The 14,650-nt window shown below is 41.3% G+C and overlaps 1 protein-coding gene across 1 annotated transcript in view; it reads left to right on the forward strand.

Moving 5' to 3' along the window:
- Positions 1 to 14,650, forward strand: part of ptprk (protein tyrosine phosphatase receptor type K) — a 135,739-nt gene that overhangs the window by 80,403 nt on the left and 40,686 nt on the right. Inside the window, exons 10-11 of the mRNA XM_069657296.1 lie at positions 3,902 to 4,014; positions 5,801 to 5,981. Coding sequence (XP_069513397.1) covers positions 3,902 to 4,014; positions 5,801 to 5,981 — 294 coding nt within the window. The remainder of the gene's footprint in view (positions 1 to 3,901; positions 4,015 to 5,800; positions 5,982 to 14,650) is intronic.

A 14,650-nucleotide genomic window follows, 5' to 3' on the forward strand; every position in this document is an offset into this window, starting at 1 on the left:
ATGTATGTGTGTGTGTGTCACTAGTGGTTTGGTCAGAGCCGAACTCTAATAAAGCCTTGCCCTCTGGTTCCTACGGTGACAGAGCGCATCATCACGCCAGCTCGTATCACACTCACACACACACACACACACACACACACACACACACACACTTATACACACCATGCCAGCATGCATTACACACAACCCATGGCCTAAAAAGCTCCTGCAATATTATTGTCACACACATGCACACAAACACACACGTTTATCAGACTTAAGAGGACAGGAAACTGACTCCAGTATATACAACTGTCTTAAACCTGTAAAGGTCCACTTCTGAACTGTCACACACACGCACACACACGCACATAAACACACACGTGGTCACGCTAAGCAGTGGTGACAGGTGAAGCTTCAGGCGTTATGGAACTATAGAAAACCTACTACCACTGCTGGCTGTCGATACACGCAACGCTCACACACACACTCCTCTCTTGCTCTGGAGGTCAGATGTCCTCCAGTGAGCTCCGCTGTGATGTCAGCAGCCGTTTGTGAAAACTAAACTTTATTGACAAGGTTGCTGACGATGGACAACAAAGAAGAACATGCCTAGTGGGCGCCAGGCGCCAACAAAATATCCATCTGTCCTGGTCTGTTTGTCTTTGCGTTCATGTTGACATCATAAATCTTAAACCCTCTATCAGCGCCTCAGGAGGATTTTTCATTCTAATATCAGTAAGAGAGTGAGTGACAGTGAATGCAAATGAATCGCGCAGTCGGGTGAGGTCAGAAACAACACTCCAGTTTGAAGTTTTCCCGATGTTCATTTGTTTTGTTTTTATCATTTACATTTGACCCAAAAAAGGGAGAGATGCTGGGAGGGTTCACACGTGTGATTAATAATGAAGAAGATGATGACAACAAGCCCATCGCAAAAACAACTCTATTGATGATTTGTTATATTTTTTTTAGGTCAACTGTACAGCTGACAAGTGATGGAAGAAAAACTAAAGAAAAGCATGAATCGGTTCCAGCGCTTGTTTTCTCTGGAGTCACATAATGACCCACTTACAATCCCCTCTGTTTCATTTTTAAGTCTATTATTCATCTTTTATATTCAATAGACTCTTTAAGCAACACACCAACACAAGTTAACACACACGCTGCGAGCGGACAAACCCGCAGTTTTCTACGCTTGAATACTTTGTGTTTGTTTATTTGTTAATCATTCCGTTGTTTACTTTGTGTATTTGATGGCGTTGCGAGCTGACATGTTGTTGACGTTGCTGCTTTTCTGAAGTCACTTCAACATTCATTATCTGGATTCGACTCTGTCTGCATGTTTGTTTGCGAGTGTGTGTGTGTGTGTCTGGGTTTGCACACACACACACACACACATACACACACACTTGCGCTGTCAAACTACAGTGTTTCATCTGTTGCTAAAAAGATGCTTCCCGGCCTGCGCCTCACTGACAGCCGCTTCCAACACACACACGCAGAAATACAAACACACACAAAGAGAAAAAGAGGTGACAGCACGGCAAAATATAACTATTAAAGGATGCACAGAAACACACACACCCACACACATGTAATTTAGATAATACTCACTTTGATATGATGTGTTGAAGCTGGAGTCCTCCCTATCTTTACACTGATAGCAATATTTCCTGGCAGTGTGTGTGAGAGAGATAAAATCTGTGTGATTTACTGTGTGTATATACGCCACAGTGTGTGTGTGTGTGTGTGCTGTGATTAATTCATGTGTTGATCTGCGTGTGTATATGTGTCAAGTAGATAAATCTTTGATGCAGCGTCTTATAAGGTTGTGTGTGTTGGTGTGTGTTGTGCTTTCTGCTTGTCAATCACAGCTGTTTGACAGTTCGCTCTGATCAGACTGACTGGCCCTGAACCATCGCTCATCCATCACGTTTACACACAAGTACACACACACAGGATTTGTTTACTGAGAGCGGCATGGGATGAACATGGATGAATTTTAAGACATGTGCCAAATGCCAGCAACAGTTGTCAGGGTGTATATCCTGTACTGTTTCCCTGGCTTCATCTATACAATGAAGAGATTTGGCAAAAGATAAGCGGAACAACATGAGAACCCTTGATCCTGCCAGAAAAACATAGTTTACCTCTTTATATTGCAGTTAGGAAGCAATTCTTCTAACACTGCCCCTTTAGAATAGTACCTCTGTATATGTAACTGATGCCAATGTATCAGTTAGTTCTCATGTCAGTGTAAGGGGTTAATCACTTGTTCATCTGACTACTGTTTGAGCTAGAAGAATTTCTGTGCCTCTTTCAACCAATGACTGTATATACAGATGGACGACGTGTCTCCATCTGCTCTCATTGTACGACATTAAAGCCAAAATAGCCCCCGTGACCGTCACTGCCATCTTGCGATGAGTGGAGCCGCCGTAGCCATTTCCGCTAACCAAAACACACACACTAAATTACCGCTTCTTTGTGTTAGTCTGAGGTTAACGTTCACAGATATGTAAACTTCAATGACTGTAGTGATTGTTTTAGTTACGTCTACTCTCACCGTTCCTCCTCTACTCTGCTAATCAGGAACAGATCGGCTGCAGGAGCCAGATTTGTCAACAGAGCTGTCAATCATCCTTTTTACAGAATCAAATAACTAATTAGTAAACTTGTCAGAAAAATGAACACTTGGACATAAATCAGCCTGATAAGAACTAACTATAATGACAGAAACCATGTTTGAGAAACATGTATTTGGCGTGTATTTTGATTTTGTAGTTTGACTCATGTCCCATCTGTTAACATGGAGGAGGCGGGCTTTATGACCTATACTGCAGCCAGTCAGCAGGGGGCGATAGAGAGGGTTTGGCTTCACTTTTAGGGAGCTGACATGTCGTCCATCTTTTTATACAGACTATACAGTCTATGCTTTCAACATGGCTAAAGTTAAATGCTGTATGATTAACATACAGGCTGCTTTAGTTACAGAAAGAATAAAACTGTTAAATAAACCACATTTAACAATATGAGGAGCTAATTTCTAGTTTCTTTGGGCAGAGGCTACTCATATCAGAGCCCTCTAAAAGTCAGATGAAATAAATGTCTCATAATGTTAAATGAACTCTCTTCTTTGTTTGCATCCATGCTTTTTAAACTAACTATTTTAAACAGATCTAAAGAGGTAACACTTCTCACAGTGCATGCCCAATATCAAACAAAAAGAACATTAGTTAGATAGCCAACAAATTAACATACTCCGTGTCTTAAAGGGGCTGGAAGTGTCTCGCCTGCATTTCTAAAGCTGGTTACAAATAAAAGACTTTCAGTTTCTTGTTTTGAAGGTAGGAAGCTTTTGATGTGAAGAAGCTGCAAAAGGCATTTTTGCATCAATAAATAAGTTCATTATAAGTCCGACAACAGAGAATGAGAAATTACGTGGCTACTGGATGTTAGATAAAAGAACCTGCCTAAAGTGTGCTTTGTAAAGTATGTACAAAAAAAGTACTATGGATGTAATGTATTAATATCAAGGATTGCAAGAAAACCCTGATATGAAATATACTGCAAAACATACTGATGTTTAGCCAGTTAGTTCACCATAGTAGTCACACAGCTTTCCTTCATGATATGGCAGGTCAGTGCAGTCAAAACTTCTATCAGGATGTCCCTAATATCTGTGACAATCGTCTAGCTGTCATAGTTTGATCATAGTTTGTGTAAAATATTCACATGAGCTCAAAAATATCTCATGTCAGCTGTAACACTAACCAGGCTTTGTACCACAGTGACTATAGTATGTCATTCATTGTACCACCACCCTCCTCTGTTCTGTGACCTTGTTCTGGTTCATTCATTCATCTGAGGCCCTTTGAAACCCTCTTTTATGATCTTGTTAATTGTTTTCTCTCCTCAGAGCCTCCGCATCCCATCGCCCCGCCCCAGCTGCTCGGTGTCGGCCCCACATATCTGCTGATTCAGCTGAACGCTAACTCCATATTTGGAGACGGACCTATTATACTGAAAGAGGTATGTACAGTGGGAGACATTGTGTGGTTTGCATGTATCAACACTTCTACTAATCTATGATTATGTGTCAGTGGCATTAGATGACCCTAACACTTACATACAAGCACGAAAATAGCTTCTAATTATCATAAGAAGGAATACTTCAGCAATTTGGAATTGATTGAAGCTAGGGCTAGCAGAATGTTAGCTTTGTGTAAACATTCAAATTAGCCCAAACAGTTAGCTCCTATCTGTCCAAAGATAACATGTCTATTATTAAAAATTAAATTGCTGGTAGGTGTGGCTTTTTTTTAAACAAAACTAAGCTATTTTCCCTTGTTTTTAGCCTGTGTGCTAGCTAAGCTAATTGTCTCCAGCGCTAGCTTCATATTAATCATACAGGCATGACATTGACATTGATCTTCTCTTCTGACTCTGGCCAAGAAACTCCCTAAAATAAGTGCATTTTCCAGACTCTTAAACTGTTTCTTTAAGCAGTGGTCTAAGTTTCCTTTTTAGTAGCACTAAAGTACTAAAGGAAAAAAACGTTTTTGGCATAGAGTTGTATGAGAAATGACTATAGTAAATATGAAACTACCTTAGCCTGTTAGCTTAGCTTAGCAAAAAGACTGGACACAGGGGCAAACAGCTCGCCTGGCTCTCCAACTGTAACAAAAATCTGCCTACCAGCATCTCTATTACTCATGAGTTAATATTATTTATTGCATTTGTTTTCATTTGCATTTGGTTCAAAAAGCAAAGATCATCATTATGTGTATCGTCCTATGGACTCAACTGTTCAGCTCAAATCACTAAAACCTCTTTGAGGCTCTTTTTATCGGTGGTTCTATACTTGACTAGCCTCAGGACCCACCACCACCTCCTTAATGACTACATGGCCAAATTTCTTAAAATTTTCAAGCAAATTTGTTAAATGAAAAATGTTGCAGTTTGGACCTGAGACGGACAGTATGCCAACATCGCAAAACTCAGCAGTGTAATAGTTCAGCAAAATGACCAGCAGGTAGCAGCAGGTAGTGCATAAGAGGAAAATATCCCCTCTACAAATCATTCTATTAACAGCCTTTTTTCAAAATCAAAAAGTGCATAATATATGCAACTACTGTAGGGCTCATCAAGAATGCAAATGTAACTGTAGCTGTGATTACCCAATCACTGGATACATGGAGTGTGAATAAACTACACTATACTGCATGCACGTCATAGAAAACCCATGTCCTTCAAAATAGAAGCGCAGCATAGACTTTTGCCACAGCTTTTATAATTCATGCACATGTCCGCAACCCATCGAAAACAGCTCCGGGATCCACTTTTGGGTCCTGACCCGACAGTTGACAACCACTGCTTTATATGATAGCGCTAATTCTTTTCCTTTAAATGGTGACATCACTGTTTCAACGGGCCGATCCCCATTTTAGGAAGCAGATACATCAACCGAACACAGAAACACCACGACTGCATCCCTGAGGTGTCAGACAGCCTTCGCATAAGTAAAAAAATATCTCATAAAGCAAACCATACTTAGGACAAAAATACACAACATTAATAAACTATTAAATATTATAAAATAGATTTCATAAGGGTTAGGTTGAAAAATATCTTGGTTTTATAAAAGTTTAAAACAGTGACAGCTAAGACTCGCTGCAGATATCAAGATGACTGAAAGTATAAGTTTCCCACTTGATGTAGAGCATTTAAAGCTAATAAGACGTTTAATTCATAATGTAATAAAGTCTGAAAATACACCAAATAACTAAAACATGCAACACTTGATTTTCTATCGTAGGTTGAGTATCGTATGACGTCGGGCAGCTGGACGGAGATTCACGCTGTGAACTCTCCGAACTATAAGCTATGGCATCTCGACCCGGACACTGAGTACGAGATCAGAGTGCTGCTAACCAGACCAGGAGAGGGAGGGACGGGCAAACCTGGACCACCACTCATTACCAGGACCAAATGTGCAGGTAGGACATAATCACATTCATGCTGCAGTTTAAAAAAAAACACTCTTTCTTCTTCTCTTTTATCCGAATCCGACTTTTTAATCTATTTAAATGCTGAGCAGAAACACAAACTGTATGTCCGCCTGCAAGAGAAAGGTAGGTAACCTGATTTTAGCAGCGTCTTCTTGTGCTCACAGCTTTTTTCTGCCTGTCTGATTGTGTATCGATCCGTCCTTCTTCTGTTGTTCTTTTTGTTGTGGTATCTATATTTCAGTTGCCGGAGCGATGTTTGTACTATGAGAGGGCAGGGAGAGGAGACGGAGGTGTAGCGAGGGATAGAATTGGAGAATAAAGGAGGGGAGAGCCTGAGTCAGTCTGCGGTTGCTCAGTGATCTGAGAGAAAGAGTGATTAAAATACTCGAGGCCCTCTCCACCTTTCACACTGTTTTTATCCTGCTTTTCTTTCTCTCTCTCACCTCATTCGTGCTTTCTCTCTACCCCTCCTTTCTTTCATATCTTTTATTCCTCCATCTATAAAATCTCTCTTTCTGCTTCGTTCCTTGTCGCTGCCTTTCGACCCCCTTTTTTCCCCTCCCTGCCTTCTTTCTCCCCATCTCTCTCTCTCTCCGTGGATCAATAGACGGAGGGCAGAAACACTGTCTGACATTTGTAGAAATAAACGACTGAAATATAAACACAGCTAGCCTGAGGGAGAGAGACGGAGCGGGCGAGAGAGGGTTGATATGAGAGGGAAAGAGACAGAGAGAAAAGCAGCGAGCTCGAATGAGAAACAGAATAAAGGAGCGATGGAGAGATGATGAAAAACAATAAGGCAGGAAAAAGAAAGAGGAGAGAAAAGAAGCGGGCGGGGGGAGAGAGAGCGAGAGGCGAGAGAATGATGAAACGGGAATGAAAATGAAAGAGAGATGAAAACTCATAACCACGGGGCCTGACTGATGTTTGCAACCTGTGTGTGTATGTGTGTGTGGAGCAGTACTTGTGTGTGTTTATTGACAGAGAGGAAGTCATAGACTTGTTCAGGCAACCCATGTATTGAACAGTTTCCTGTTTGACAGGAAAAGGAAATTAATCTTCTTCTCCTCGCTCACGCAGCAGCAGAATCCAGTTAAAGACAATAACTCTTTGTAATCCACATAATGTGCTGATATCAGAGCAAAGCTGGGAAATATGCCTCTGAATTTAGAGAATTACATCAAATCATTCTGTTTATCTGAGTAATTTTCATCCATTGATTTCAAATTAGCATCAAGAGTGATGATCAGAGGGCTTTAGAGGAGTTTCTACTGCCGTGCATCCCTGACAGCAGCAAATGTCCTAATAATGAAGTTATCCTTTTTATATTTAGTTTCAAATATGTATTCCTTAAGAACATTTAAACATGCTTCTAATATAGTGACACTATCCCACTGAATTTTCATTTATTTCAGGCTCCAGTTTAGCTCAGCGGTTATATCGCACGCACCATGTGCAGAGGCTACAGTCCTCGATGCAGCTGCCCTGGATTCGACCCCCACCCTCCCCTCAGCCAGTTGCTGCGTGTCATCCCCACTCTCTCTTCCCCTGTTCACAACACTATCCACTGTCCTCTCTCTATCTCAATAAAGGCATAAAAGGCCAACATTTTTTTTTAAAAGGGCATTAATTTCTTGAAACAGTTCAGAAAAGGGAAGCTCTCTTCTCCAACCTCCAACAGACAGGTAGCTCACTCTGCTCTCTGTCTTGTTTAACGGTCTTATACTGCAAGCGTAGCTCTGTTTTGGGAAGAGCTAAGTGTGTGGGAGTGGGGTGGTAGCGCGAGTGAGAGACATCGGAAGTGTGTGTCCACGAGTTACATGAAGCGTCAGGGACCGGAGCAGCGGAAGAGCAGAGAAAAGAGTGATCGGTAGCTGTATAAACAACAGAACTTTAGTATGGTGCAGGGAAAAGGACAAAATTAAGACTACTGAGAGGCCGAAGGAGGATATATCCTTGCTGAAGCCAGCTACTGATCTGGCCAATGATAAGCCAGTGCAGGTAACTGAGAAGCCGACGGTGGTAAATGAGAAGCCGACTATTCATTCGACCAGGGCGGCAAGTCATGCGTCTAACATAGCAACCCATTGGATTGGCTACTGGCTAGGCTGGTCATTAGCTTCCGAGGCTGGCGACTAGCACGCTGAAGCTAGTAACCCAATGGATCAGTAACTGAATAGGCTGGTCATTAGCTTCTGAGGCTGGCGACTAGCATGCCGAAGCTAGCAACCCAATTGATCAGTAACTGAATAGGCTGGTCATTAGCTTCAGAGGCTGGCGACTAGCACGCCGAAGCTAGCTACATTAGCCATTGATTTGACTGGTCATTTTCTTCAGTTGTATTTTGGTGGCGTATTGGAGCCCAATGCGCCGCATTACCGCCACCAACTGGACACACGTAGGATTTATCTAGATTTTTTTAATTAGTCCATTTGTTCCCAACAAAGAAAGTATTTCCTCTTTCCTTTGCTGACAATTTATGTGCGGTATTGCTGATTAGAACGTGCACGTGCACAAACTTATCCATCCATTCTAACTTAGTTGGGTCATGAATACTGGATCTTTTTTCTGTTTTTTTGTCAAATATGGCGCCCAATTCATTCATTTCGAGTTCCCTTGCTTCTTCATTGCTACCAGCTACCGTTTTCTACAAACTTATAGAGCAATCCCACAAGCGTCCCTTACCATCTTTGGCCACTACACTAAAATTGCTTGGCCTGAGTACAGTAACCATTCTGGGGTCACCACTGGTCGCCTCATGGTGACAACAACCAGCCAAGAAAAAGCCAGCACAATTATAGATATATGTTGGTATTTACTAGTGAGCTTTAGAGGGGATGATTTTGTCACCTTTGTGCTGATCTGTGCGAGCTGTTATTGGTGTCAATAGGGGTACATCAAATTCAAATGCTAAGTACAACATTACATGAATATAACACAATTCCTTATACTCACTTATACCAAAAACATCTACCTTAGTTGGTAATTAAACCCAGGCATAATGGCTGGGACCTTCTTTCTGACTTTATTATTATTCCAACCTGTCTTCCTCCTTTTGTTGTCAGTGTGACTAAGGTCATTTGCACACACACCTGGAGATGGACCTGTGTGGCGTGTGTGTGTTTGTGTTTGTAGAGGAGGAGAACAGAGACAGACACGTGGTAGAAATGTTATTTAAATGGTAATGATTCCTTTGCTTTTTCTGTTTGGTTAGGTTTGTCTGATCCCGCCACCTGTAGTTTACTGAATATTTAGTTGGACGCAAAGTAATGAAAACATGCACACACACACTCACACGGGGTAATGTGTGCACACACACCAGGCATAAACCCAGTCATGTCTTCACACAGAACGCTGTTTAATTAAAAACCAATAAAGTTAATAAGAAACAGAGCTGAAATCACACGCAGACACTGCAGAGCAATTGATATGATAACAAGGAGGATTCCATCTCCTCTCGTCTTTCATCTCTTCTTCTGCATTTTTTATGTTTTCTGTTTCTTCTTTCTCGTGTTCCCTCTGTCTCTCCTTCTCTCTCCCACTCTCTTTGGTTTTTCTTCTGGGGTGATTTATTGCTCTTGTCTGAAGGGTGAAAAATAATAAACTTGAAGTGGAGAGTTACTGAGTGTGTGTGTATGTGTGTGTATGTGTGTGTGTGTGTGTGTGCGTGCACATGTGTGAGTGTGTGTCAGAAAAAGGTGATGAAGTAGCTTTTAATCCAAATCCTGAATTTTCTGCTGAAAACCTCTTGGTCATGGCAGGTTAGACACACATTTACACACACACGCACTCGGACACTGACACACACCAACAGACATGAGCACACACAGAATAGAGACACACTAAGCTATCACAGAAATGTACACACAGACACACACACACACGCAGTTCACAGTATTTCTCGTATGTTGCACAAACTCAGCAGCACTTGGATTAATGGAAGAATGGAATCACAAAACACACTTTTTCAGACACACAAGCACAGATGTGGTAGAAATCACACACAATATATCATACAGTATGTACTTCTTTATATATGTCAAAACACACACACGCGCACACACACACACACACACACACACACATACACACACATACACAGAGTCAGCAGTACGGTGCTTTAAGGGTCAGACCCTTGAAATAGCAGCCGAAAGATTTTCAGACACAGTACTGTGTTAGTAGCAAACGTGTGTGTGGTAGTTTATGGCAGATTTGGATAGTTTTACAAAGGTTCACTGATATGCAAAGGTCAGTTTTGCATGGACAATTATCTGACTGTAAAAGTGTTATGTAGGTTTGTAGATTTAGGGAAGCTAAACTTTATTGTTTCTCATCTAAAAGGAAAGTGTGCACAGGGGCAGGAAGTTCAAACACAAAAGGTTACTTATTTGCAAAAGAATAAATCCTCCATGTAACAATAACATGTAAAGACTATACAAAACATAAAATATAAGCAACTGAAGCACAGGTGATTAAGCCATATTCATAGTTGACATGAATGGGATTCTTATAATTCACTACACACACAAGACGGCCATTTACCTCTGATGTAACTGAAGGTGGTAATCTGACAGCCTTTATCATTTAAGTGTTTCCTGATTGACCAGCAACAGAAAAAACAATGGGTGACAAAGAAATCTGGAGAGATAAGGGGCCATATTTCAAGATAAGACGACATGATTTGATAAGCAATTTGCTAGCATGCAGACAACTGTGAATGTAAGCATGCAGCCACTTCCTAGCTAGTATTACCATTAGCTAACACCATCAAACAGCAATGTTAGCATTCACCCACTTTCTTGCAACATTACCTTTAGCCAGGAATTAACACCTTTCCTATCATGTAGCACTAACAAACAGTAACGTTAGCATTTAGCCACTTAGTAACTAACATTACCTTTAGCAAGGAATTAACGCCTTTCCTATCATACAACACTATAAAACAGTAATGTTTGCATTCAGCTACTTTCTAGCTAATCTTACCTTAAGCAAGGAATTAACACCTTTCCTATCATATAACACCAACAAACAGTCATGTTAGCATTTAGCCATTTACAAGCTAATATTACCTTAAGCCAGAAATTACGCATTTCCTTTCATAACACTATCACACAGTCATGTTAGCATTTAGCCCCTTTTGAGCTATACAAAATTTTACCGGAATTTAACGCCTTTCCGGAATTTAACACCATCTAACAGTAATGTTAGCATTCAACCACTTTCTTGCTAATACCTTTAGCTAGGAATTAACACCTTTCCTATCATATAACGCTATCAAAGAGTAATGTTTGGGTTTAGCCCTTTCCTAGCTTATATTACCATTAGCCAGGAATGTACGCCTTTGCTATCATGTCATACTATCAAACAGTAATGTTAGCGCTCAGCCACTTTCTAGCTGATATTACCTTTAGCCAGCAATTAACGTCTTTCCTATTTAAAACACTATCAAAGGGTGTGAAGCATTGAGCCACTTCCGTGCTAACTGTTAGTCAGGAAGTGGCTAAATGCACACATTGGCTGTTGTCTGATGGAAGCTAATGGGTTAATTAACTTGAAATATGGCCAGATGTATCAAATTCCCAATTTATTGTCTTTTAATTTTGCAGATCTGGAAACAATTTTTTTAGTGATTCCTACATGATTGCTTTTACCAAAGTAATTCTCCGACTGCATGTTATTTCCTTCATCTCTCTTTTTGAGCTTGTTGATATTTGACGAGTAAAACCCTCCAGTATACCAACATCTATAGCATTTTACAACACAGTTCGTGTTATTGCATTATGAACCTCTGCATAAGCAAATCAGAATTTACTTGTGAGTGCAAATTGAATGAATGTCGCAGGGCAAATTTGCACCTTTCATGTGCTTAAATCTGGCCCGTAGAGAGGCAGAGACATGCAGAGAGAAAATGAGGGGTTGACACTGAATGAATAACCGGAGTTTCATTTGTCTTCCTCATGACAGTGGAAGGATTACCGAGAACTAATTGGACAGATTAACTTGGATTTAGCTGCATCTCCTGTCAACCTTTTCTGTTTCCCCCTCCCTCCTATCCTCCCCCTTTCCTTACCTCTTTTCTTCTCCCGCTTTTTTCCCCTAAGCTGCTCGGCGTTCTTTTTACTGTATTTCTTGGCTCTTCTTAATGCCTAATGTTGAGGGACAGGTTTTATTTTTCGCCTTTAGAGTACTTCGTTTTCATTTAGTTTCATTTTCTTTTCCTTTTGTTTCCCGTTGTTTAATTCCAACCTCTGGATTCTGCTGATATGAAGCTCGCCGTCCTCGGTGTTATTGTTGGTGTTTATTGGTATTGTTGTTGTTTTCAAAGCTTCCATCTGTGGAGAACAAAGCCTTTTAGTTCCGACATGAATCCAGCCGTTTGTCTGTCTACCGGAGGAGGGGGAAAAGGGACAAGGCAGCCTCTGTGGTTTACCGTTGGACCTGGTCCCGCTTGACTCTGGCCGCGTTCCAAACTAGTTATCGTCTCTCTCCGTGTTCCTCCTCTCGGCCTCTCTCTTTTCCCCTCTCTCATCTTTTTCTCTCTCCGCTCCCTTTATCAGTCCCTCGCTCCCTCCAGCCTCCCTGTTTCATTTTTTGCACACATTGCTTTGGTTCCTCTTTATACATTTTCTATGCTACTCTCTTTGCCCTCTCTCTTTCCTTCCTTTCTTCTCTCCTCATTTCCCTCTCTATGTCCATATTCTCCCACTGTCTCTCCTCCTACTTAATCTCTACCCTCTACCTAAGGTAAACAGACAGAGATAAGCAGCAATGCATTATGGGTCAGCAGGAGGGGAATGGGGCTTTCAAAGCAGGTGGACTTTGTGTGAGGCATCCGGTCATATATTTAGTTTTAATTCCTTGCTGAAGACCGCCTCAATGTGAAGCAGTGTTAGCATCAAGAGACCCTGAAATCAATGCGATTTATTACTCTGCCTTAACTGTGCATATGTGTGTATGTGTGTGTGTGTGTGTGTGTGTGTGTGTGTGTGTGTAATAGGCAGGTTTATGGCAAGGATCACAGGTATTGATTTGGAAGTGGAAGAGACGAAGACGAGCAAGGACGAGGCAGAAATAGAGGGAGAGACAGACAGGGAAAGCAATAGGTCTCCCTCTCTCGCGCTGTTTAAATGTCAACCATCCAATAACAGGTTGAAGCGAAAATGAAATGCTCTGACCCCCCTCCCCCGCCATTAACACACACATACACACAGTTTAGCAATAATATTTGCTCAGCAGACAATTACCTGCGCGGTCGTCTTCACAACCTTCCTTCCTCTCCGTCTTTTTTCTCTCCTTCTCATTTTCTCTTACATGTCTCTTTATTAGTCAGCTATTTACATCTCAGCAAACCTGAACATGTTTGTATTTACAGCTCTGTGTGTGTGTGTGTGTGGAAAGTTGTGTTTGCCCTTGACGATGCATTCTTATTATGGGAAGTTTTATTGAGAAGAGCACACACACACACACACACACCATATAAACAGGAACCTATACATGCTCTTCCCAGATTTAATCTCGATTCTGTCACAACCTGAAGCGCACGCGTGTGTGTATTTGGGTAATAACCGAGTGTGAGAGTGTTTCTGTGCGTGTGTGTGTGTGTGTGTGTGTGTGTGTGTGTGAGTGACAGGCAGATAATGGGTTGTCAGAAGAAGCGACAAGTTTGTGTCCTTGTGTTGTCTCCTCTGTGAGAGGAAGACCCAGAGAAAAACAGAGAGCGAGACAGGAAGGGGTTGGGGAGAGACTTGCATCTCTATTTAAGGTGAGCTGTTTTTATTAAAAAAGCCTGGAAGGACACGAGGAAGCAGGTGGGCTACAGCGAAGCAGAGGTAGAAGAGAAAGGAACTTCAACAGGTGATGGAGTGACGATCACTCTGGGTGACAGGGAACAACAAACAAAACTTTTAATTAACTTTGTTCTGGTTGCCCAGCAACAGATTCTTCTTAAGTCCGGGGATGTCCAGAGCCTGTTTGCAAGATCAATATGAGTTAATCAAGGCATAATAAAGGCTTTCATAAAAATCATCTGGTATAAATTGTCAAAACTCTTTTGAAATTAAAGTTACTTTTACTTATATACTCGAGTATTTCAATTTCATGGTACATAATTATTCTACTCCTCTAGATCTAAGAGGAAAATACACTAAATTTTACCTCAATACCTCTAATGGAGCAACGCCATGATGCACTGATTTCACACAGACATGCATCATTCTCCACAATCACCTGACAAAAACTTCCCGGTCTCTCCCTCTGCTCTGTCATTGCCACCGCTGCCCTGCACCAGTATTGCGCTCATACTTTCAGCCCGACCACCACCGCCCCAGCATCCACCTGCAGGCTCCGACTAGGGGTGGTTAAAGATATTATCATATGTGTAATATCATGGCGCTTTAAGGGACTGATAATACTACTTTAACTTTTGAAAATTAAGCATGTTTTTTTGTATCCCAATACTTTTTCTAACACTACTTCTCTCATTTATTTACATTCAGTCTTCAGTCAGACAACAATATTTTTGCAGCCCCTCTCCATTGTTCCATGTTTGAAGAGTTGCACGCCAGTTTGAAGCCGTTATTTGGCTGCAAAGCTATGTGACCGCAGCTATCCAAACACCCATAAACAGATGTATACCTTGTGATTTCACCCTTGTAGAT

The sequence above is a fragment of the Semicossyphus pulcher genome, unplaced genomic scaffold, assembly GCF_022749685.1.
Source record: "Semicossyphus pulcher isolate SPU_LCO1_2020_fin unplaced genomic scaffold, fSemPul1.0.p SCAF_11, whole genome shotgun sequence".
Classification (NCBI taxonomy): domain Eukaryota; kingdom Metazoa; phylum Chordata; class Actinopteri; order Labriformes; family Labridae; genus Semicossyphus; species Semicossyphus pulcher.